The 25363-nt window shown below is 29.3% G+C and overlaps 1 protein-coding gene across 8 annotated transcripts in view; it reads right to left on the bottom strand.

Moving 5' to 3' along the window:
- Cpx (synaptic transmission protein complexin) overlaps positions 1-24378 on the bottom strand; it is a 66051-nt gene extending 41673 nt beyond the window's left edge. For 6 of the 8 annotated variants that reach the window (XR_012478881.1, XM_074240192.1, XM_074240189.1 and 3 more), the window contains exons 1-2: positions 24189-24378; positions 8890-9016 (exon numbers count right to left, since the gene is read on the bottom strand). Coding sequence is in view for 7 of the 8 variants with exons in the window: in XM_074240192.1 (XP_074096293.1) it covers positions 8890-8944 (55 nt within the window). In the remaining variant the exon portion in view is untranslated. The remainder of the gene's footprint in view (positions 1-8889; positions 9017-24188) is intronic. The other 2 variants (XM_074240186.1, XM_074240187.1) reach the window with 2 other exon arrangements.
- Between the last annotated feature and the right edge of the window lie 985 nt (positions 24379-25363).

The raw sequence follows: 25363 nt of genomic DNA on the forward strand, positions 1-25363 counted from the left end.
AAAAGATTATTACATTGACGGTTCTTCAATTTTAAAAATGACTACATTTGCGCATCAAAAATAAGTAATCTTTAAAAAAGTTTAGTATAGGATAAAATAAGTGCGAATTGGTTAAGATTGAAAAGTTGTTTGACCTTGACGTATTGAAAATAAAGCACAACCTTGACCGCTTCGTGGTATGAGGTGTACAATATATTAGCAACGAATAGTCAAGGCTGAATTTTTATTATCCCATTTTTTTTTATATTTCAACTTTGCTTTTACGGCCCCTAATTACCGCCTAATGAAATTATTGAACAAACTCGTACAGCGTAGGATATCAATTCAAAAATTTAACTCAAAATAAATAAAAACGGATCGGTTGAGCCAATTATTATAATAGCATTAAAAATCCACCGATCAGAATTAACAGTAATATTTTGAATTGATTATTGTTAATTAATAATGAAAAATTTTCACGACTATCAATAATTAATCATACGTGATACTCTTTGTATTCAATTTATGCCAATTAACATCAACAATATTATTTTTTATTTCAACTTTCCATTGTAAATATCAATGATTTTTTTTATTAATTTCCTCTATGGAAATAAATAATTTTCAAAAATTGAAAAAAAAAAAATCGTTTTTTCGCTATTTTTATAATTCAATATATCTCATTGTACAAACTGATAAAAAATTAACCTAAGGTAGAACTCTCGCGACTTCCGTAGTCAAGAGTGTACGGTACATATACTTGAGAGTCATTATTGACAAGCCTAAAATTTTTTGCTGTTTATGTATTTATTTTAGCCAATCACCAACGATAAACTGATCGTTTGAAAAGTCTGGCAACACTGCATGAGCGTTAAGATATTTTATAGTAGTTACACTGTAGTTTTTTGGACTAGCTGTAGACTAATCTCTGTTTTGGTACACGCGTTTATTTATTTATTTACATACACTTATTCGGAAATATAATTACAATGTCTGAAAAAAAATAATTGACAGTATTGTTTTGTTTTTTCAGAAAAATCAGTAATTAAATTTTTTGTGTTGATGTATTAACTGATTGTAAATTTTACTATTTTTTATTATTTCATCTGACTATTATTTTTATAACTTATCAAAGATTAATATATATTATTATATTAAAATTGTTAACTTTTTTGAATTTTTAATAAATATAGAAAAATACTTATTTTCATAAAATAATCATTGTTATTATTTTTTTAAATAAATAAAATTAATAACTATAATATTACACCTAATGTACTTTAAACTTTTCAAATTTTTCAGCGCATGCGCGTCTCATACTTTTTTCGCGGCTCACAAAACTTGCTTTGTTGCCATAGCTTTATTAACGTATCCCTTCCTCGGCTAAAGTCTGGTAAATTTTTCATTACTTATTAATAAATATTTGTGAAACTGTGTGGTAATTATCAATGAAATTATTTTTAAAAAATTGTTTAGTTGTTAGTTAACGTTACTCTAGTTTTTAAAAAAGATCCTAAGAAAAGTTTCTGAGATATAATAATGTTTGTAGGTAAACTTTTGGATATCCCGTATACCGTAATGTATAAGAGCGTTCAAAACTCAAACTTTGAAATTAAATATCTCTAAAACTAGATGGTCAAAAATTTTCAAATTGCGCCAATCGATGCAGAATTATATGAACATTAATCTGTCCAAATTTTAAAAAAATTTTAAGAAAAAGACTCTGGCGAGGGTACTACCTTAAGAGAAAAATTTTTAATTAAGAAAATCATTTTGAAGGGTTTGATAAGCTTGAATCAAGTGAAAAAATTCTTGATCTGGGAAACTATTTTTGATTTGAAAATTACACCATACAAATTTTTGCATCAAAAAATTTTGTGTTTAATATTTAACACTTTTAAGTGTAAATTTAACATTGATGATATTAAATTACCACAAAAAAGTGTTAAATATTTAACATAAAAATTTTTAACACAAAGTTTGTTGACGCATTAAAGCAAAATTTTTTGCTGTGTATTTTTTTTAAAGGCATCCAAATCCTTAGTCTTTCATAAATAATAAATAAATAAATTAAGCTGGAATATTTTCATAAAAGCGTATTACTTTTTCTTCTCAACCTTTAATTTCTTATTTTCTGTATAATATTAAAAGGTCGACTGAATTTATTAACTGATAATTAAATATATTATTACAACTTGCGTTCGAAATACTTTAGAAATACGAATAAATTTAGGGGAAATTGTTATCACTGTTCTAGATCTTAATATTTAATCTGAATTAATTGTTTCTATCTTATTACAAATCTTTTTAATTATTTAATCAATATGAATACGAATAAAGTAACACGATGAATAAAAAAAATATAACAATAATCATAATAATAAAAATTACCCGAGTAAATGAAATTCAATTGGAACTAATTGATAAAATTAACTTTTTCATTGATTAATACTTTTAATCAAATATATAATTAATAAAAGTAATACAAAACATACAAACCAACATTGATACAAACAAATTTATAAAAGTATCGATTTAATGTCGGTTATATATAGTACATAGTGGGGTAGGAATATTGTATTGACATTTGTAGAACGAGGACATAAGAAAGAAAAATGTACATTGGTATGAAGTTATTATACGGTTAATATTAATATTTATTTATTCAAAATTTAAATATCTGAGGGTGAATTTTATTTCTCAAGTGTTCAATCATCCCAATAAAATATTTTTTACGTATTTTTTTCCCGAAAATTGTCTCAAGACAGTTTTTTCGACGAATGAAAAAATAAATTGTGAACTATACAATGAAGAAAAGTGGGTTTACTATTGTCAAGGCACGTAAACTCCGATAGATAATATATCACGAATCGTGATATAAATTATTAAAAAAAAAAATTTTTATTCTCTTGCTAGTTTTTAGATATATTTTATACGATTTTAAACGAGAATTTTCGTATAAATGGTATTGAAATCACACTCTTCAAGATATTCAGTTTCAATTTAAGATCAAAACTTGAGGATTAGTAGAAAACTTTTCAAAAGAATTTTATTCTAAGAAAGCACTTTTAAAAGTGCACTGTACTACTAAAAATTCTCGGATTTCTGCTACTTTTTATCACAAAAAACTTTCGAATTCATTCCAGTAGAAAGTTAAATAAGTTAAAGTAGAAAATTTGTAAAAAAATTTTTTTTTTGAAAAAACTTGTTTTTTAAAGAAGAGTATTTGTTCTTAGTTGAAGAATGAAGAATAAGTTTAAAGAAGAAAACTAAATTTTTTTTGTATACTTTAAATCAAGTGGCAATGGTTGAAGATGATATTTAAGACAAGGAATTCTTGAAGACAAGTTATCTTCGAAAGTTATCTTCAAAATAAGTCAAGAGATATTGATAGATCTATCAAGATCTATCGAGATAGTTTATCAGTGTACATTTTTCAAATAATTAAAGTTCTTCTTTTTGCATAGCAAATTCTTTCTACTTTTAAAGTAAATTCTAGCTTTTTGGTTATAGCAGATAATATTTCGAGCGAAAAAACATAAATAGTATGAACTTAAGGTTTGTGGCGGGAAGTTTCGAAACGGGCATAAATTTCCGTCCGAGGCGTAGCCGAGGACGGAAATTTACGCTCGTTTTCGACCATTCGCGTCTCAAACGTTAAAGCGAATATTGCAAGAAAGTCGTTGTCAAAATCGCCACTAAACGGCCGAATAACATACAATATTTTTTGTTATTATCGCTCCATGAGTTTAATTTTTGAGGGATAGGAGGCAAATAATGACATATTTAAATTTTATGATGTTTCACAAGGGCAAAAAAACTTAATTTTATATTAATTATCTTTTTATTAATATTTATTTATGGCGTGGTTGTTATTTTATTAACATTAAGTTTGCTTCATAATAAACTGCCAGCAGAGAAATAATTAGCGCCACTCAATAGTAACGGTTTAAAATTTATTCACAATCATTGGTCGGTACACTAGAACGTGACTTTTTTTTTTACAATCTCTCTCAATTTCGTCTGGGTGTACTCGAAAAGTTTGTAAAAAAAAGGAGGGGGTAAAACTGCACGGCCTAGGGCGTGAAAAAAAAAACGGTATGGTAGAGTCTCTAGAAAAGAGTCCCTGTACGGACGCCACCCAGCGCTCAAAAGTTGAACTTTTGGAGCGAGTATAACAAAAAGTAAAATATTTTGCAACCACGCACACCAAATACGTTCCAAAATTATTTCTTTGATTTTTGAATTTACAACAAAATGTTTTTTAATTTCCGAAAATTCTATACAATCATATCATTTACTTGGAATTTTTAATTTTTTTATTTTATATTTTTTTGTAAAGGAAAAAAAACCTTTTTTCTTAATAGTCTTATGAACATGGACTTGGCGCGATTTTTTTTACAGTGAAACTGTTTTTGTTCAAATAGACATGATAACTTCAAAAATTAAACAACAATTCACACTTTGAAACGTATAATTTTACTAGAGTCTATAACTTCCGTCGAACACTTTAAAGATGGCTTACAAAATTATATTCAGTGAAGTGAATGATTATATCGTTATTTCTTGGCATCTATTGTGGAGATTTAATGTAACAATTCACTGAAGAATAAAACTCTAATTCAATAGCAGCTATCGATGAATTAACGATTCAAATTTTGTTTTGTTTATGGAAAAAAAATTGTGGGAATGATTCCAATGGTAACATCTTAATCTAGATTAGACTTTCAATTCGGCCACTTTGATAATTTTAGATTTTAAAATTTACAATGATACATTATAAAAATAGTAAATATTCGAATTTCTACGATCCTAAATTTTAAAATGCAAACTATGAAAGTGGAAGTTTGATCCTGGATTACAATATTACCATTATAATTTTTCCTATAGTTTTTTCTAGTATACACCAAAGTTTGTTCAATTAAAAAAAATAAAATCCTATTTTTTTATCAATATTTCAAATATAGAGCTCAATTACATGCTTTTTACAGAAGTTTTTAACTAAAAAATGTTTTAGATGAAATTTCATATTTCAAGCATTTATACGGTTTTTCATGATGAATAGTGCATTTGTCATAAAAATTTTGACATAGAGTGCTATAAAACTAGCGACTGAGAATGAATTTTTCATTTTAATGTTTATCTCCGTGATTTTTTTTATTTTCGCATAAAACCTTAGGGCGAGATCTCACAATGCAAAAATAATCGGAAAAACTATGAAAATGATATAAAAAAAATAAGTTTTTCCAGAGATATAAAAATTGTATACAATTTCTCAAAAATTACGAAAATTAGAATGAATGTAATAATTCATTCCAATTCCGCTAAAAAATAAGTTTTTTTATGGACGGAAAAACTTTTCTAATTCTTGTAAAAGCTCAATTTTTCAGACGGCAAGTAGCAATATTTCTGGAAAAAAAAATCATTTGAAGACAAACTCAAATTTATACTTTTGAATTCCCTAAATGGAACAACAAAAAGCAGGATGAAAAGCGAGAAACTCATAATAAGAAATAAATTAATTTATCTTCTAAAAACATCTCGGGCTTTGAATTTAAAATTTGGTTATTTATTTTCTTTATTTTTCCTTTTCGACAAATATCATCGGCAAAAATAAAAATAAATGGACTCGAGGCTGTCAGAGAAAAATAGAAAAACGGGGATGTCAATTGAAAGTTAATAACCTGCGTCATATACAGAGAGGGTGTTGAGGATTTTTCAGTTCCTCTAGTATGTTCTTTCTCTCTCGGCAGCGACTCCCTTTTGCCTGAAGCTAAGTGGTATATCAGAGAAGAAGAAGAAGGGTGTTGTAGACGACATAATATAAAAGGAGAAATTGAAATGCTTTGAATGCTCATTTACCTCTATATATATAGATCGGAACAGAGTCATATTGCCGTAGCCGTTTCAGAACGATCTGTAGTTAGCAATCTTCACTATTTTCTATCTTCATATAGTTTATTTTCTTTTTTCCACTCATTTCCACGGCCTTTATATCTCTACCAACATTTTCAAATTCTTCCGAGCTTAGCTTCCCCTTTTATGTGGCCTAGGTTCACCTTGCGGAACGTCCGACGAGGTGGAATTCTTAATATAGTCTCGTGAATGAGGGTGAGAATGACATTCCTAGCGACCCGCCAACGTTAAATTACGCGTTCAGGCATGTGGTCGAATAGACATTACCTTTTCGTATACTAACGCTATTCATCATATTAACTTGAGGAATTAATAAAAATTTCAATTCTTTTTCCTCAAGAAGAAGAATATTGTAATGAGTAATTCACTGCTTTTATTATAAGTCTCTATATTTTTTATTTATAATTAAAGTTTATGAATAAGTGATTTCTAAAGGAATTTCATTACCGGCAAGGAGATATTCTTCTTAATGGGTATGTTTTATTGCAAGGGTTAAGCTACTTTGACACTTTCAAAATTATCCTACCTATAGGTTCAAGTGAAAAATTACTATAAATGCTTTAAATATAAAATTTCATCTAAAACATTTTTTAGTTAAAAACTTCTGTAAAAAGCATGTAATTGAGCTCTATATTTGAAATATTGATAAAAAAATAGGATTTTATTTTTTTTAATTGAACAAACTTTGGTGTATACTAGAAAAAACTATAGGAAAAATTATAATGGTAATATTGTAATCCAGGATCAAACTTCCACTTTCATAGTTTGCATTTTAAAATTTAGGATCGTAGAAATTCGAATATTTACTATTTTTATAATGTATCATTGTAAATTTTAAAATCTAAAATTATCAAAGTGGCCGAATTGAAAGTCTAATCTAGATTAAGATGTTACCATTGGAATCATTCCCACAATTTTTTTTCCATAAACAAAACAAAATTTGAATCGTTAATTCATCGATAGCTGCTATTGAATTAGAGTTTTATTCTTCAGTGAATTGTCACATCAAATCTCCACAATAGATGCCAAGAAATAACGATATAATCATTCACTTCACTGAATATAATTCTGTAAGCCATCTTTAAAGTGTTCGACGGAAGTTATAGACTCTAGTAAAATTATACGTTTCAAAGTGTGAATTGTTGTTTAATTTTTGAAGTTATCATGTCTATTTGAACAAAAACAGTTTCACTGTAAAAAAAATCGCGCCAAGTCCATGTTCATAAGACTATTAAGAAAAAAAGGTTTTTTTCCTTTACAAAAAAATATAAAATAAAAAAATTAAAAAATCCAAGTAAATGATATGATTGTATAGAATTTTCGGAAATTAAAAAACATTTTGTTGTAAATTCAAAAATCAAAGAAATAATTTTGGAACGCATTTGGTGTGCGTGGTTGCAAAATATTTTACTTTTTGTTATACTCGCTCCAAAAGTTCAACTTTTGAGCGCTGGATGGCGTCCGTAAAGGGACTCTTTTCTAGAGACTTTACCATACCGTCTTTTTTTCACGCTTTAGGCCGTGAAGTTTTACCCCCTCCTTTTTTCTACGAACTTTTCGCCACACTCGGTAGTCTGGCGCTCCGTTTACAACGGAATTTTTGAACGGAACTTGGCGCCAGATTCTACCGAATCTGTGGATACAACCCCAAATATAAGTAACTATTTTTTGATGATTTTAAAAACTTGACACCAATTTAGAAAAATTATCAGATGCCTCAATGTCAGTGAAAGATTAAATTAACTTGAAGATACACGGGAAAAAATTTTAGGAAAAACAATTGTCACATTGTAATCCTGGACCAGATTTTTAATATCTTCACTTTCATAATTTTACAATTCAAAATTTACGATGTTATATCGTAAAAATTTGAATATTTACTTTTAAACTTATTTTTAGGATTTTATATTGTAAATCTCAAAGGTAAAATTACGAAAGTGAAGAAATTGAAAGTCTAGTCCTGGATTACGATGTGACAGCTGTAATTTTGAACACCATTTTTTCCCGTGTACATTCAACAAATTTACTTTTCACTTTTTCCAAAGAATGGAAACTTTGTAAATCGTGATACATTTAACAGCAACTTGCTTCTGTAATAATTAAATATTTTCTTGAAGTATAAGAAAAATAGAGTGTAATTTTGAAAGCATTTTCTTTTATATTCACATCATTGCTCTCTTTAGTAGACAATAACGATAAAAGAAGATTAATTCCCAAAATTCATCACCCAGAACTTATCCATTTTTCAAGACTGTCATCCTCCGCCTGTTGAACAATTTCAAAATGGACCCTCTTACCACCGGATTCTTCAAATAATGCTAATGCAAAACTACCCTCAACAAAATATTAAAACGATAAAATTCCCTCGGAAAGAAGCACTCTATCAAATGACAGTATCAATTAATAATTTCATCATACAAATCCATAATTCAATTAACCATACTTCCAGTCGATTTCAATTGATCTATTAATAATTTCTCCCCTTCTTCTTCCACAAAAAAAAAAAAAAAAAAAAAAAAAAAAGAAAAAACACCCGACCATTTCACATTCCACATGAGCGATATATAAAACACGACTGTTTATCAACTAGATCAACAAACTGGCAAACTTTAAATTTCTATCCCTTTCCAGCTGCGGATTCTCGTGTAAATCCCATAAAATAAAATTGCAAAAGAAAATTCGAAATAACCATCCACCAATTATTAATCCGATTAGTAAAAAATTTTTATATGGGTTTTTCTTTTCATAGCTGTCTTCTGGTCTTTCAATTCTCTTATAAATCTCTAGGGGTGTGCTGCTATCTTCTCTTCTATCAATCCTCTCATCGCGTCTTCATTACATATATACATAGAACGGAATTATTAGAAGCGGTTTATTAAAATCTCTCTCGATTCCAATTGACGTCCGTAGCAATTTTCTACCGTCATCAGCATCGTCATCATCATCATTACTGTAAGTATCTTAGAATGAGGAATGAAGAAGAAAAACACTCACCTTTGACAGCATTCAACTTGTTTCCAACCATCTGCTTTGCCACAAAAGCCGCCATTTTGCTTTTTCTTTTATTAACAACTGTCTTTAAAACTTATTTATTTATTTAATAGTCAACACCCCGTGTCACCTGAAATCAAACATAATAAATTATTAATTTTTTGCAGAAAATATTTGGAAATATTTTTTTGGCTTTAGAAAATTTTTTGTAACAGAAACCAAAATTTTCTAAGATCAAGAAACAATTATTTTTTTAATTTAGTAATTTTGATCCAAGATTTTTTTATTATCAAGTCAATACAATGATACAGTTGGCTAAAATTAATTTTAGCTTATTTCAATGTCTACGGGCTTCAACAAATTTTTTTTCCATTGTTTGATTGAAAAAATTAACTCCATTTTTTTATTGATTTTTTAAAATGAGATTTGGAACTAAGGCAATTGCAGCGGTTAGAAAAAATCGAGTTCATTTTTTCAATTAAAGAGATTGATTTTTGGAGAAATTTAAAAAAAAGTTGAAATTTTTTTTCTTTTTCAAATGTCTTGAAAAATTAATCTCTTTGATTGAAAAAATAAAGATTTTTGAGAAAAAAATTTTTTTTTCATTGAAGAAATGAATTAAAATCAAAAAATTGCTCATAATGGTGATTTTTGCAAAAACAAAGAATTTAAAGCCTCGGGGCACTATGAAAAAAAAAACGCAGCGCTTTGAATTTTTCAGGGATTTTAGGGGACACTTGGAGGTTGTCGAAAAAATATATTTTGTCCATTAAGCTTGTTAAATTTTTACAGCGACAATTAATTAACCTCATGCTGTAACAGTCTTTGTTTTGAGCCAATAGCAGTATGCATCGGAACAACGCAAAAAATTTTCCCGCCCGGAGAAAATTGTATTGTAAGTGTACTGTGAGTATAATGCCAAAAGCATAGACTACATTAAAATTCATTTATATAGAGTCTATGATTCTTCGATCGCTCCGTGAGTTATACAGTCCAGTAGCACGCTAAACTTGGAATAAAAAAATAGTAGGTTCGATTCCCAGCTAGAGTGGAAATTTAGTTTTTTATTTCTATTTCTTCCGACAAGAAAAGATCTTGAGAAAAATTAATAATGTCTCAACTCTACGCGCAAAACTTTAAATAAGTCGATGTAATCTTGAATGGAGACATCGGCTTCTTGACTCAAAGTGATCAGAGCTTTGAACTATAAGTACACAAGATTCATCCGGGAAGCCATAATTTTATCTTGATTGAAGAATAATATCTCTTGCTCAACTTGATAAAATATTAGATTCAAAATTTTAAAATTATTTGAAAATATTTTCTATCAAAGCTAAAAAGACTACACAATAGTTTTCTAATTCTTCAGACAAGAGTTTTTTAATTTTGTGAGAGTAAATTTTTTTGGATTAGAAACAAAAATTTTAAGGCGATGATACGAAATAGAAGACAAATATTTTTTTGTTTTTGTGTTAAAATAGAATTGTTTAATCATTTTTGTAAAATCAATTTATTTTCTTTAGAAACAAAAATTTTGAACCATGAACACGGAATTGAAGACAAAATTTTTTTTTTCTTTTTACTGTATCTCATACTGGGCTGACACGTAAGAAGTAAAACTTCAAATAAAGACAATTTTCTCGACATTTTTCAATAATTTCTATCCGAAATTTATTGACGTCAAACCTTTATCCCATAAAAAGTTAACAGTAAAACAAACATGTGGTAGTAAGTCAGAATTTTTATTCAAATATTAATAGCACTACAGATATTGTGTTTTTATTTTTAAAGGATGTAAAGTAGTGCGGAAAAACTTGCTCAAGAAAAGAGAAACTATAAAAAGAAAAATTAAACAACAAAGAAAGAAAATTGACAAACAAAGTCATTGGGGAAAAATTCTCAGCGGGATTGGATGTCAGGAAAAAACTATACCATTCAATATAGAAACAACAGAAATACGAAACACAGCGTATTCGAGGTCAATAAAAAAACTATATCAACCAAAGAGTCTCAAGTCTTAACTAAATGTTATATATAGAAAGATAAAATACGAGAGAAAGAGAGAAGACTATATTGACGCCGCAGTTTCCACTTTCCAACGGTAAGTCGTCGCGACGTCCAATACATATATATAGATATATTGTGGTTATTAGTGAAAGCTTGATTTTCCAACACAACGTATGTCAACATCAATCCACCCCTATTTTCTCTTCCAACTTCCATGCTTTCTCGCTCATTTAGACCCTTGAGTAATCAAGCACTAACCGAAGGAAAAATTGTTAAAATTGCCTATCTCCCTCTTTATTATTTTTATCACTATCATTATTGTTGTGTTTTTTTTCGATGGAATTTTATTCTATTTATTTTGTTACTGCCGAGCGATTAGCAATCGAGGATCGATGAGTTTTTTTTTGCATGCTTTTATAAGCGAGAATATTAAAGCTTATACTTTATATAGAAGTACATATAGAGATATGTACATAAAGTATATATTTGTGTAAGTATAGGTCTAGTGGGTATATCTAATAATATCGAGAAAATCGATACCCACATTTTATACCCGGTATGCACGTTATTGTGTGCGGTAAGTTTTACCCTCAACTTTTATGTTCTATATATATTAATATTTTTATCTATTTGTCTTATTGTCCCTAAATATAGAGCATGGAACAGTCGTTTTTTTTTATTTTTATGTTAAGGGGTAGTCAATTTTCAGAGTATTGGAAGAAATATCGAATTTTTGTATTGATATTTTTTAAACTTCCCGCTAAAAAAATTTAAAATTTTCAAAAATCGGGAAGTTATTGTTTTTACCCCGGTTTCCGAAAATCGAGTTTTGATCAGATCTTAACGTTTTGAGGTCCTAGGAAGCTTCCCTGACTATTCCCGCGATGGTGTCTGTATGTATGTATGAATGTATGTGTGTATGTATGTAAACCTCTCATAACTTTTGAACGGCTTGGCCGATTTGATCGCGGTTGGTGTCATTTGAAAGAACTTGACCAAACTTACATTTTGAATACAATTTGGACCGACTCCGACCGGTAGATTTTGAGGAATCTTAAAAAAACTACGAAAAAAAATTTTTTCAAATCAAGTTTTTTTTTTAATAACTTTTAAACGGCTCGATCGATCAATTCCAAAAACTAATCAGCTCTTAACATTGAAAAACTACGTCGATCGCCACCACGCCGGTCAAAATCGGTTGATTCGTTCGTAAGTTATCGTTGACGAAAGAAATCGAATAAAAGCGTTTTTTTTTTTTAATTACACCGAAACTTACGGTCTTATCAATTTGTGTTTAAAAATGTATCATAGAATTTGAAAAACTGCGTCGAGTGCCGCCAACCGCGTGAAAATCGGTTCATTCATTCAAAAGCTATGGCGGTTTGAAAATTCAAAAAATAGTGTTTTATCAACCTTCTATCAAACTTTTGAGCTCGGAGAGCTCAAAACTACATGAAAATTATATTTTTGAGCTCTTCGAGTTCAAAAACATAATAAGCGCAATTTTGAGCGCCTAATTACGAAAGTAGCGGGAAGTTGCAGGGATGGCCTTTAGGGTCAACCTTTTTCCTAATTTTTTTTCTCGTGCTTTGAAAATTGTAATCGATTGAGAAAATTGAGGAGTTTAAAAACAATTCTCAACAATTAACTGATTATTATAGTTTCGAGACTTTCAAATGGAAGTTTCATGAGTAGCCTAGAGAGTTTTTTTTTTTTTTTTTAAATCTATTATCGTCCAGTAAAGCTTGATACTTTTTGGCAAGAGCCACTCTAGTTATAATTCACAAGAGTCTTTATTTGCTCGTAAAAGCTTTACTTCCAGGTTGAAAGTAGAAAAGCAGATAAAATTTCCCGCTGCGTTGCAAATCGAAGGCATACTCATAGAAGTTATGGATTTTTCATCAACATTCCGGGTTGATGTTGAATTCAATTGCTCAAAATTGATATAAAAAAAGTAGACGCAAGCAGAAAATTTATTTTCCACGAGTAGATATCAATTATTTCCAGAGAATAATTCTATTAATAAAAATAAAATACTCATGGCTACCGAGTGGCCATTATTTATTTATAAATTCATAGTTGAGTGACTTCTCATTTGTGATTAATTGCGTTGACGTTTGATGTCAAATATTTAATGAATATTAAATATTTAAATCATAATTAGTGGTCATTTTTGTTTGTTTTAATATTTTCGCCTATTCAACCGGAAATTTATTATTACTGTTAATGTCATTAATTACATTTATAAACGTTTTGATAAAAAATATTACTAATGCACTAACTTTGTTAATAGATTCACAAGATATGATTGAATCTAATAAGGTAAATCATATTCAGGCAGATATATTTTTATACTTGTTCTACCGACTGAACTACTCAAGACGGCGAAAAAAACATAGGGATTTTTCCTATTTTTCCAATGGTAACATGGGAATTTTTTTTTTATTAACATGATAGAAATATCCGTGTGACATACGAAAAATTCATTAATGACATGAAAAAAAATTTTTTTTCAATTGAAAAAAAAAAATATAAATCGAAAAAACACCATTCTGAAATTTTCAAGATATTTTTAGAAAATTTCAAAGTTTCTTATGAAAGAAAGAAAAAAGAAATTAAAAATGTTTATCACCGAGAAATTCGGAGTTTTTTCGGAAAATCTAAAAAATAACGATGAAGATAGCTTTAAATAATTTTTTTCTATTTTTTCCCAAAAAGAACATGTAATAAAAAAAATTAAAAAAAAAAAAAAACGTCTTGATAAGTCAATTTTTGAAAAAGTTAGGGCAATTTAAGCCACACCGTCCATAATCTGCTGAATTTTTAATTTTTTTGAATTGTAAAGCAAAATTTGAAAAACAATTTCCTCGAATTTTTTTATCACAAACCGACTATATATCACTGTTTTACTTTTAAATTATCTGAAATTGCTCGAATGAGAAAATTGTTATGCAAATTTGTAATTATTAAATGAAGTTACATAAATTTTAGTGATAAATGAATTTTTCTTATGTTACATGGATATTTCTATCATGTTAATAAAGAAAAAATTCCCATTTTACCATTAGAAAAATTCCTATGTCAACATATGCAAAAATAGAAAAAATCCCTCTGTTTTTTTCGCCGTGAAAAATTAGCATTTAAGTATAGTTATTTTTCTATAATAAATTCTAAGCAATAATAACTTTTCTTCCCAGTTAGAAAGTTTTGATCTGCCTTGAAATAATTGAATTTGATCAGGCAAGTTGCGAAAGTTATATTTTGCAAATCTATTTATAAGTTTGCTCTACCGATTAAATTACTCAAGGTTTGGTATATAAATTTTTTTGACAGTCTTATTCCACTTAACAAATATTTCTGCAACAAAATATGCCATTCACAAAATTAAAAAAAAATGTTGGTTGAGACGTAACGGATTATTACTCCAATACAATTAGGTCTGTATTTCTTTAGTGAATTACTATCAGTTCAAACAACACACAATTTTCTCTACAAGCCGGATCTCATGTAAATTCAATTCTTTTCTTAGGTAAATTTAACTACCACCCAGAGCAATATTAACATCAAAGAAAGCGCTTGATCTTCCAGTTTTAAAGGAGTTTCAATCGCTGTATCAAGAAAGAAAAGTTTTATTGAGCCGAATAAAAGAATTCATGATAGTTTAGATTATTTATGAGATCGCTATGTTTGGATAACGGTTATTCCGCATTATTTTGAGTATTTTAACGTTCAAAAGTCGAAATTGAGCTGTTATATTTGAATATCAAAGTTAGAAATTGAAAAGCTTTTGTTGATTGAATATTTTTAAATTTAAAGTTTCAATAAATCTGTTATAAGATTTTAGTTATGCGTTGTAAAACAAGCTTTAATTATTAACGTTCATTTTTAGGTCATATCACTTTGTACTTGCTACTAATGTATCATTAGAAACAAACTATCACCCGCTTCCAAAGTGACATTTGGTTAATGCATTTTACTTTGCTCTTAAATCATTAAAAGCATTTTAATTTGTTAGACTCCTAAAATCTCCTATTTTGCTTCACAAGGTTAACTATTTTTGCCTATTTTCGTATTTTCGTTACATAAGTGAAGGATTTTGATGCACTTGAATTTTTGCAATACAAGCTTTAAGTTATGATGCATCCGTTACGAAATCGAGTACGTCGTTACACATTCAAGATGCTGTAATGGATGTAAACATAGGAGTTACGTAAATTCAAGCCTACACGGCGAAAAGAATATAGGGATTTTTTCTATTTTTGTATAGGAAAAATTCCTATGGTGACATAGAAATTTTTCCAATGGTAACATGGGAATTTTTTCTTTATTAACATGATAAAAATATCCATGTGATACAGAAAAAATTCATTTATTACTAAAATTTATGTAACTTAATTTAATAATTACAAATTTACATAACAATTTTCTCATTCGAGCAATTTCAGATAATTTAAAAGGAAAACAGTGATATACAGTCGGTTTGTGATAAAAAAATTCGAGGAAATTGTTTTTCAAATTTTGCTTTACAATTCAAAAAAATTAAAAATCCAGCAGATTATGGACGGTGTGGCTTAAATTGCCCTAACTTTTTCAAAAATTGACTTATCAAGATGTTTTTTTTTTTTTAATTTTTTTTATTACATGTTCTTTTTGGGAAAAAATAGAAAAAAATTATTTAGAGCTATATTCATTGTTATTTTTTAGATTTTCCGAAAAAACTTCAAATTTCTCGATGATAAATATTTTTAATTTCTTTTTTCTTTCTTTCATATGAAACTTTGACATTTTCTACAAATATCCTGAAAATTTCAGAATGGTGTTTTTTCGATTTATATTTTTTTTTTCAATTGAAAAAAAATTTTTTTTCATGTCATAAATGAATTTTTCCTATGTCACATGGATATCTCTATCATGTTAATAAAGAAAAAATTCCCATGTTACCATTGGAAAAATAGGAAAAATCCCTATGTTTATTTCGCCGTGTTGAGTAGGTCATTCGGTACACTGATTGAAAATTTATGTTGACTCAAGAGATATTTTCTTGATCTAAGAATTCATTTTGGAAGACAAATGATTATTTTGCTTTAAGAATTTTTTGTCTTAATTTAGATTTTCTTGGCTTAAAAGCTATATTATCTTCAATCGATACATTTAGTTTTTCAACCAAAATAACATTATCGTTTAAAAAACTTAAAATAATTCATCAAAGTATATTTCAAAAACTAAATAGTCTTTAATTGTTACACCGAAAAAAAATTATTTCCTGGAAATAAGTAAATTAATGACTCAAAAAAAAGCCATTCTTAACACAAGTCGGTAACATCTTGAATCAATGTTATCGCCTATCTTGAACCAAGGGACAAAAATTCTTGAAAGAAATATATCTATATCTAGTTTCAAGAGTTCGAATTTTGAAGAAAAAAAGTTTCTTGAATTAAGATTGTTTTTCTATCAGTGTAGAACAAGTATAATTACCCTGCGGGAATAAAATAAGGCCCATTCTCAAGATTTTTGAAAAAATTTAATTTTGTGTTTGTTTATAGTAAAAATTACCATTACTCTATTATATTTTATGGCTAATATATTAATTAAAAAATGAATGATACATTGCAATAATTAAATGCAATATTTTCGATTTTTTTCAAAATCTCCCTTAGCTAGGCCTTATTACCCGCCGGTACCTTACTTGTGACCCGGAATACGTCTCTTTAAAGATATACTTCTGCAGTTGACATTAAAAATATTTATTTTTTACCCTTTCTATAATCATTATCGTCAATCTACCGTAAAACAGTTTGCTTTCAACTAAAAATGACATTTACTAATTAGTGAAAAAACTGAACTTTGACATTAAATTCGTAACTTTTTTTTAACTATCTAAAAAGAAGTCCGCATACACATTTTTAACTGCTCAATGATCTATAAATAACATTTGAGTATAAACGAGCAATTAAAAAAAAAAAATATTTTCCATATTTAAATTCTCTGCCAGAGACAAATTTTAAAATTGTGTTCAAGATATATTTCTGATCTTTTTATTACTTTCGTAACTATTAGTCCAAATACTAAAGTCATAAAATTTTTTCTTCAATTGTGACTTGCGACTGTAATACTTCGAACTTTTCGTTGAAAGCAACAGAAAGTTCGGCAACTTTGTAAACTTAGTTGGGACAAGAAAAAGCCGAGGATAGTGTGAAAGAAAGACAATACGCGGATTAATACTTTTGACTCGGGTAGTCACCCTCACCCTTACGGCTACGAAATAGTGTTTCATTCCTTGTAGTACAATATACTGTTTGTATAACATAAATGAACCAAATTAGTCGAATAGTTGAGGAATATTAAGCTTGTACAACAAGATTTAATATATTTTCTCGTATACATCAAATTAGTGCTTTATTCTCGCTTGAAAACTTTTCACTAATTTATTCGTAATAAATCACGCTTAGCTTAGAGATTATATTTAATATACTACACCAATTTATTGTGAAAGAATGTTTCGAGGAAAAGCATTATATTGTTTTAGGATTGAGATGAAATTTTCAATTACGGATTTTGGGTATTTTTTACAGATTGATGTTTTCGTCATCCATACCTCGAGTTTCTTTAGGATCGAGCATAATCGTAATCAAAACACATACGTATGGGTTAATATTGTTATTTTAGACATGAAAATTCATGATGGATTTAAAAAAAAATTTGAACTTATATATCAATAGAGTTTTCAATCTTCGTTCTATTATAATTAACTACACGTTTAATAGGAAAGAAATTTTTCATTGGATGTAGAGAATATTGAAATATACATTCAGGCCAACTTTTAGAAATTGTCAATTACAATATCCAGAGGTAGAAAAAATATTAGAGTAAATTAAAAAATTAGGAAAACGTTTGACCCTAAAGGCCATCCCTGCAGCTTCCTACTACTTTCGTAATTAAGCGCTCAAAATTGCGCTTATTATGTTTTTGAACTCGAAGAGCTCAAAAATATAATTTTCATGTAGTTTTGAGCTCATTGAGCTCAAAAGTCTGATAGAAGTTTAATAAAACACTATTTTTTGAATTTTCAAACCGCAATAACTTTTGAATGAATGAACCGATTTTCACGCGGTTGGCGGCATTCGACGCAGTTTTTCAAATTCTATGATACATTTTTAAACACAAATTGATAAGACCGTAAGTTTCGGTGTAATTCGAAAAAAACGCTTTTATTCGATTTCTTTCGTCAACGCTAACTCACAATCGAATCAACCGATTTTGACCGGCTTGGTGGCGATCGACGTGGTTTTCCGATGTTAAGAGCTGATTAATTTTTGGAATTGATCGATCGAGCCGTTTAAAACTTATTAAAAAAAAAACTTGATTTGATAAAATTTTTTGTCGTAGTTTTTTTAAGATTCCTCAAAATCTACCCGTCGGAATCAGTCCAAATTGTATTCAAAATCTAAGTTTGGTCAAGCCCTTTCAAATGACACCAACCGCGATCAAATCGGCCAAGCCGTTCAAAAGTTATGAGAGGTTTACATACATACACACATACATTCATACATACATACAGACATACCGACACCATCGCGGGAATAGTCAAGGAAGCTTCCTAGGACCACAAAACGTCAAGATCTGATGAAAACTCGATTTTCGGAAAACGGGGTAAAAACAAGTCCCCTTCCCGATTTTTGAAAATTTTAAATTTTTTTAGCGGGAAATTTAAATTTTAAAATCAAAAGAAGAAATATCGTCGACTATCAATTTTTCTTTTCTTCTTAAAATAGATATTCTTTAAATTTTATTTCAATGTATTTTTAAAAGAAAGCAACACTCATCTATTACAAAATAAATAAATAAAAATCTAATGATGTATAAGTGACTTTGATTGTTCATTAGATAGAGATAACCTTTCGATTAAACTCGAGAGTTGATAAACTAAAGTTTGCTTTCGCCGAACGAACAAACTTATAACTTATAACTTGTAAGTTGCTGATGAAATTATTAGTTTCGAAACTGTCATCGTATCAAAGGAACGTAAACAACCCCTTCCTTCCTTGGAAGACGATGATGAAGAGGTTAAATTGGAGGCTGATCAATTAAATCAACTTTATCTTATTATCTGAATTCATACATCAAATATTTCAATTAACTCCATTGTTTTACACAAAATGGCTGCAAGTTCACAGAAACACATGCAATATATGACACAGATACGAAAATAGTAGTTGCGTTAGAAATTAGTGTATTTGACACTGGAGTGTTATCTAATACGATAACATTCGCAACCTGACATCTAAAGCTGTCAGAGTATTTCGGAGAATATGTAAACGCTGGGTGGTTACACAGAGAATAGGTTATGTGAAACGTTTCTCCGTCTATTGTTTAGTTAATTAAATGGATAAAGTAACATTGCCTTACTCGGGGCATTTTGTCTTTCTGACAGCGGAATATGAACACATTATTTTACCTTTGTCTTTTTATTTTCCCATTCTATTATTTTAAATTTATATTTTACATTATCCATTTTATGTCTCCATTTCATATCATTCTATTTCACTCTCAACAATGTTGCGGTAACTATTGTTTTACATATTCCCAATATTCAATAGTGTAAAGAGTACTAGCTTTGGATTAAACCAATCCAGAAGTTTGTTTGGCATAAAATGCTTTTCATTTTTCATTTTCCAACAATCTATTGATTCGCTTAGAGTAGAAATAGCATCTGTGTGTAAAGCTGCTCAAGCCGTAGGCGAGATATGAGTACGCTACAATTTTTACAATTGAACATTGCAATTATTTTCATGTTTTTTGGAATTTGGCGCACCTGACAATTTTTGTTCGTTGTTTTACAAATTGCATATGTTAATTGCATTGATTGTAAAAAGTTTGGCTATTCCAAGTCAGAAGACTTTTTTCCTAACTAGTTTCTTCGTAGTTCAAATATGAGGTTGGACGCCATCCAATTTCGCTGAAAAGAAGAGAAAAAAATTGTTCTATGATCATATAACTTTTGCCAAACTTAACCCTTCAGTGCTTTGGTGTTTTTTAGTAGCTTTCTTTACAGTCACATTGAAAAAAAAAATGTTCTGATCGAAACAAAATCAAATTTTCTAATTTATCAAAATTCTCTCCGAAAAATCATGAAATGTCTAGTTTAAGAAGAACAGACCAAAATGTTCAATAATTCTTTGAATTGTGTGCAGCTATCGGTAAAATTATAAAGAAGACTACTTCGAAAATTAGAAATGATTTGAGTAACCTTTATAAATCAAAATTTTCGGAATATACATGAATTTTAACGTAAAAAATAATAAGAATAACGAAAAGAAGATTCATATTTTAAACTTCCCGCTAAGAAAATTGAAAATTTTCAAAAATCGAGAAGTTATTGTTTTTACCCCGTTTTCCGAAAATCGAGTTTTCATCAGATCTTGTCGTTTTGAGGTCCTTGGAAGCTTCCCTGACTATTCCCGCGATGGTGTCTGTATGTCTGTATGTATGTATGAATGTGTGTATGTATGTAAACCTCTCATAACTTTTGAACGGCTTGGCCGATTTGATCGCGGTTGGTGTCATTTGAAAGGGCTTGACCAAACTTAGATTTTAAATACAATTTGGACTGATTCCGACCGGTAGATTTTGAGGAATCTTAAAAAAACTACGAAAAAAAATTTTTTCAAATCAAGTTTTTTTTGAATAAATTTTAAACGGCTCGATCGATCAATTCCAAAAACTAATCAGCTCTTAACATCAAAAAACCACGTCGATCGCCACCAAGCCGGTCAAAATCGGTTGATTCGTTCGTGAGTTATCGTTGACGAAAGAAATCGAATAAAAGCGTTTTTTTCGAATTACACCGAAACTTCCGGTCTTATAAATTTGTGTTTAAAAATGTATCATAGAATTTGAAAAACTGCGTCGAGTGCCGCCAACCGCGTAAAAATCGGTTCATTTATTCAAAAGTGATTGCGGTTTGAAAATTCAAAAAATAGTGTTTTATTAAACTTCTATCAGACTTTTGAGCTCGGAGAGTTCAAAACTACATGAAAATTATATTTTTGGGCTCTTCGAGTTCAAAGACGTAATAAGCGCAATTTTGAGCGTTTAATTACGAAAGTAGCGGGAAGTTGCTGGGATGGCCTGGCCTTCAGCGTCAACCGTTTTCCTAATTTTTTGCAACTACATTGATAAAAAAATTAACTTGATTCAAGAAAAATAATCTTTAGCCGAGAACATCGTTTTGAAGAAATTTATAGCCTTGAATCAAGGAGAAATTTCCTTCAGCTAAAGAATTATTCTGCTTAGCACAAAAACATGAAATTCTCCAAAATGATTCTCTTAGTTTGAGATTTTTCGTCTTGATTCAAGTTAATTTTTTATCAATGTAATAAAATTGTTAGATTAAAGCCAAAACAACAATAAATTTCAATTTTTTCATGAAACTGTAGAATCTAATCTTTAAGACAAGAGTTAGAAAAATCAAATGCTTGAAATAATATTCAAATTATGAAGCGTCTGATTTCAGTTCCGTAAATACTAACGTCAAGTATTGATTCGAAGTAACCTACTTGAAAATAAATTTTTTTGTGTGAAACTTAATATTTGAGTTTTCTCCAACTTTATTCTAATGCGTGCCTGTTGAAGCATGTATTGATTATACCCACTGAAAGCCATCAATAATTCACAAAAAAGTCTGCTCACATTTAAAAAAAAAAAAAAAAAAAAAAAAGGCCATTTGGCAGCCGAAATGGAAGTAGATTTCATGAAAATGAATGTAAAAATCTAAAGTTTTGGATGACGTTTGGTAAAACGAGTGCAACAGCAAATTTCATATTTGGTATAGCGGAATAGGACCTACTTTTGAGACAAAACATATAGTATGGTACTCAAATTGAAGCTTATTCAACGAGCTTTCAGATGCATTCTACAGAATTTCAATAAGTTATCCCATTCAAAAGTTATTCGAGTAAGAAAGTAAAAAAATGTAAATTTGTATAATTTTGAAAATTTTATAATCCTAGAATTTCTGAATAATTTCAAGTCTACACATATGAAATGGTACTCAAATTAAAGCTTATTTGAAGAGCTTTCAGATGCAATGAACAGAATTTCGACAAGTTATTCCATTCAAGAGTTATTCGAGCAAGAAAGTGAAGAAATATAAATTTTTATGATTTTGAAAATTTCAAAATCCTGGCATTTCTAAATTACTTGACCGATTAAGCTCATCTACGAACTTGACTTCGGTATCTATCTGTAGAATAATTATGCTGAGTTTGGTAAAGATCCGACGTAAATTGGCGACGCTATCGTCGTGACAAGCCGCGTTATATCTGATATATATATATATATATATATATATATATATATATATATATATATATATATATATATATATATACATACATATATAAACTTTTGAACCATATGCATTTTCCGACTCAGCTCGACGAGTATAGTCGAAATATAGCAAAATTTTTCAGAAGTTCCGTCATGAGGACCAATGCAATAGTTAGATTTCTATGAAATCTACTAAAAACGTATTTTAAAAAATTAATACAGTTAATGAATTTTCATTTTTCACTGCATAGAATTAGTGCTCGTATTAGCAAATGCAAATTGGTACCAATATTCTCGGCCTATTAGCCACACTGTTTGCTCTCTAAACAATACATTCCAACAACAAATCAATTGTTCGAATGGTCAAATCAAAGATTCGTTTGAAGTCAAAACAGTTTTGATAATTATGATTAACCGCATATTGTTCTAAAACAATAATCCAAAAGACCGGTTCTCTTTTTCTAAAATCTTGTCAAAGGATTTCTTCTTAATTTAATACCGCTCTTTACCCGTAAAATTTAATAAACTGCATTGTTCGCCCAACAGAGCATTTAGAAAGCACGAATTCCGTTAATATATTCTTGTAGTTTCGTTATAGGTTTTTTAAATGAAATCAAACTTTGTACCTGCCTAAGCAATCAATCAATCACATTGTTTGCTACAGTATTTAAATATTACGCAGAATTTAATAATCTTCGTTAGCAACAAAGTTGTTGTACGGTTTCGCGTTAAAAGAAAATGAATAAAATAAAATTATTCGTTTTTTCTGAAACTTTTTTATTATTAAAAACAATAAAGCCTTCAAAGGAAGAAATAAAACCGTACCTGCATTGTTACAACTCATACCTCATACACTAGACCTAACCCTACTTGGTAGTTTGTTTGCAATAAATATGACCAAGTGGTAATATACCTCCATACTTCCAGTGTGTGTAATATTACAAGAACGATAAGTTTGTACGCTCGTGTGAAGAACTAGATACGCTTGTATGCACTAAGGTTTTGTATGCACATGCATGAATGCCTTCACTGCTTTTATCATACATATATATATATATATATATATATATATATATATATATATATATATATATATATATATATATATATACCGTACTTATCCTCCCTCACCTCGCGCCACCACCACCCCTATCTTACCCAAGTAAACCCATATGTCTCGCAAAATAGTTACGCCATTTTTTTTTTTTAAGATTAAATGTATTCATAATTCATAACGAGATTTTTGCATAAGCCTACTTTTTTTATGCTTTTTTGTCTTACGCTTTAAAAATTAGCTAAGCGATAGTGTCCCGAAATAAAGAAAATTTTTTTTGTATTTCACATGTTTCATCTGTAAAAAATATAATTATTTTTGTTTTCTTCTTAATCTCTACGGATTTATTCAAAAAATTAATGCCATCCAATTCAATCGAATTGGCGCAACAAAAATTGAAAAAAAAAATTCGTATTCATATATCTTACCTGTAAAAACAAAAATTTACTTTTAAGTGCTATTGAAAAAAAAAAATTTTATCAATTTCATTCGAAGAAGCATAAAGCAAAAAATAAATTTTTTTCCGTTTTTCATATAATCTGGCTATAAAACCAGGATTTTTCTTACTTTCCATCACTATCGATTAAAAAAAGAATGCAATCTAATCCATTGCAGTCTAATCGAAGCATCAAGCTTTACTTAATTAACTGTAGTCACCAATTCAATTAAAAATCCATCAAGATTTTCTTTATTATCGATCAAATGGTAAATATTGATCGTCCAAAATAATAAAATTATCAGGTCAAATTATGTAGACACTCATTTAATATACATAATACGTAAGTATGTATACATGTGTATGCACAGATATGTTCCATACATATGTACACAACCACGCACACACACACGCACACACACACACACCAAAAACGAAAAAAAAATTTTTTTTCTTAGTATATATAAAAGTACTCACCGTTATTGCTTGCAAGTAATGGCGTAACAGACACGGGTAAAAAAATACGAATAATAATAATTAGTTAAATAATTTGAAGAATGATTAATAAAAAAAGTAAATAAATAATAATTATAGCGCCTTGGAAAATAAAGGCGAAAAAAAGGGAATTAAAGTCTCGTAGCAAATAACGGTCTAGTCATAGACTGAATCCGAGTTGAGACTGAAGAGACAAAGTGTTAAAACGTATGATAGTGGCGCCACTGCGGCCATAACGCACGACGGCAAACGGCAGTCTCGAATCGATCGCCGCCATATTATAAAAGAAGACGAAGAAGTACGAACTCTGGTTCTCAGTAGTGGTAGTAACGATGGTAGGGTAGCTATTGGCGTTAAACATTCACGTTATAAGGGTAGTGGTGGATAGTATTTGAGCGTGCGAGGGTCACGTGAGTGTGTGGGTGAATAAGTATGCTCGAATTTATACATATAAGCTTTTTATATCTGTTTGTATGATTGTTTGGTAGGTTATATGAGATTAGGGAATGTGAGGGGCAGTTTTGGTCTGGATGTTTGTGTGAGTGAGGAGAAAGGGCGTGGGGTACCCGGAAGAACAGCGGGTGTAAGAGGGTGTACGGGTATGCGAGGGTGAGATAGAATTCGAGCTTGACGACTCGACTTTAGCTTCGGTTTCTCTTCGCTGAGGGCGGGGCAACCCCTTTTACATTGCTCTTTCTATGAAGACGATGATGTCTTATTCTCTGATAACTTTTTTTGGAATTGTACGGATTCTGTAGATGCACTTCCATGGAACATTTTTTCGTTCTATTATGAGATGATCAAGTAATGCTTAAGATCCTGACTTTAATTCTTGGTGATAATTGCTTTCTCAAGACGCTTCTTGTTATGCTGTTTGGATTTTCAAACTTTTTCTTTATAATAAATTCTATGAGTTTTGTTTTGCGTAAGAAGATTATTTTGATTATTCAGATATTTGCTACTAGCTGTTGCCCACCCGCTTCGTTGGGTACTTTATAGAATTATAGTTTCAGATCTAGACTTGAAATTCAATTGGAGTATTATTTTGACTTGCACAGGTTCCACATTCCGTCGAGTCGGAAGTAAAATTTATTGAAATCCATATTGAGATGATCTCTACATGACAAATAAAAGATCCTTACCAAATTTGCAGCTTT

Source organism: Cotesia typhae, unplaced genomic scaffold (genome assembly GCF_013202065.1).
Source record: "Cotesia typhae breed Kobodo isofemale line unplaced genomic scaffold, CoteBio_Ctyphae contig_26, whole genome shotgun sequence".
NCBI classification, from domain to species: domain Eukaryota; kingdom Metazoa; phylum Arthropoda; class Insecta; order Hymenoptera; family Braconidae; genus Cotesia; species Cotesia typhae.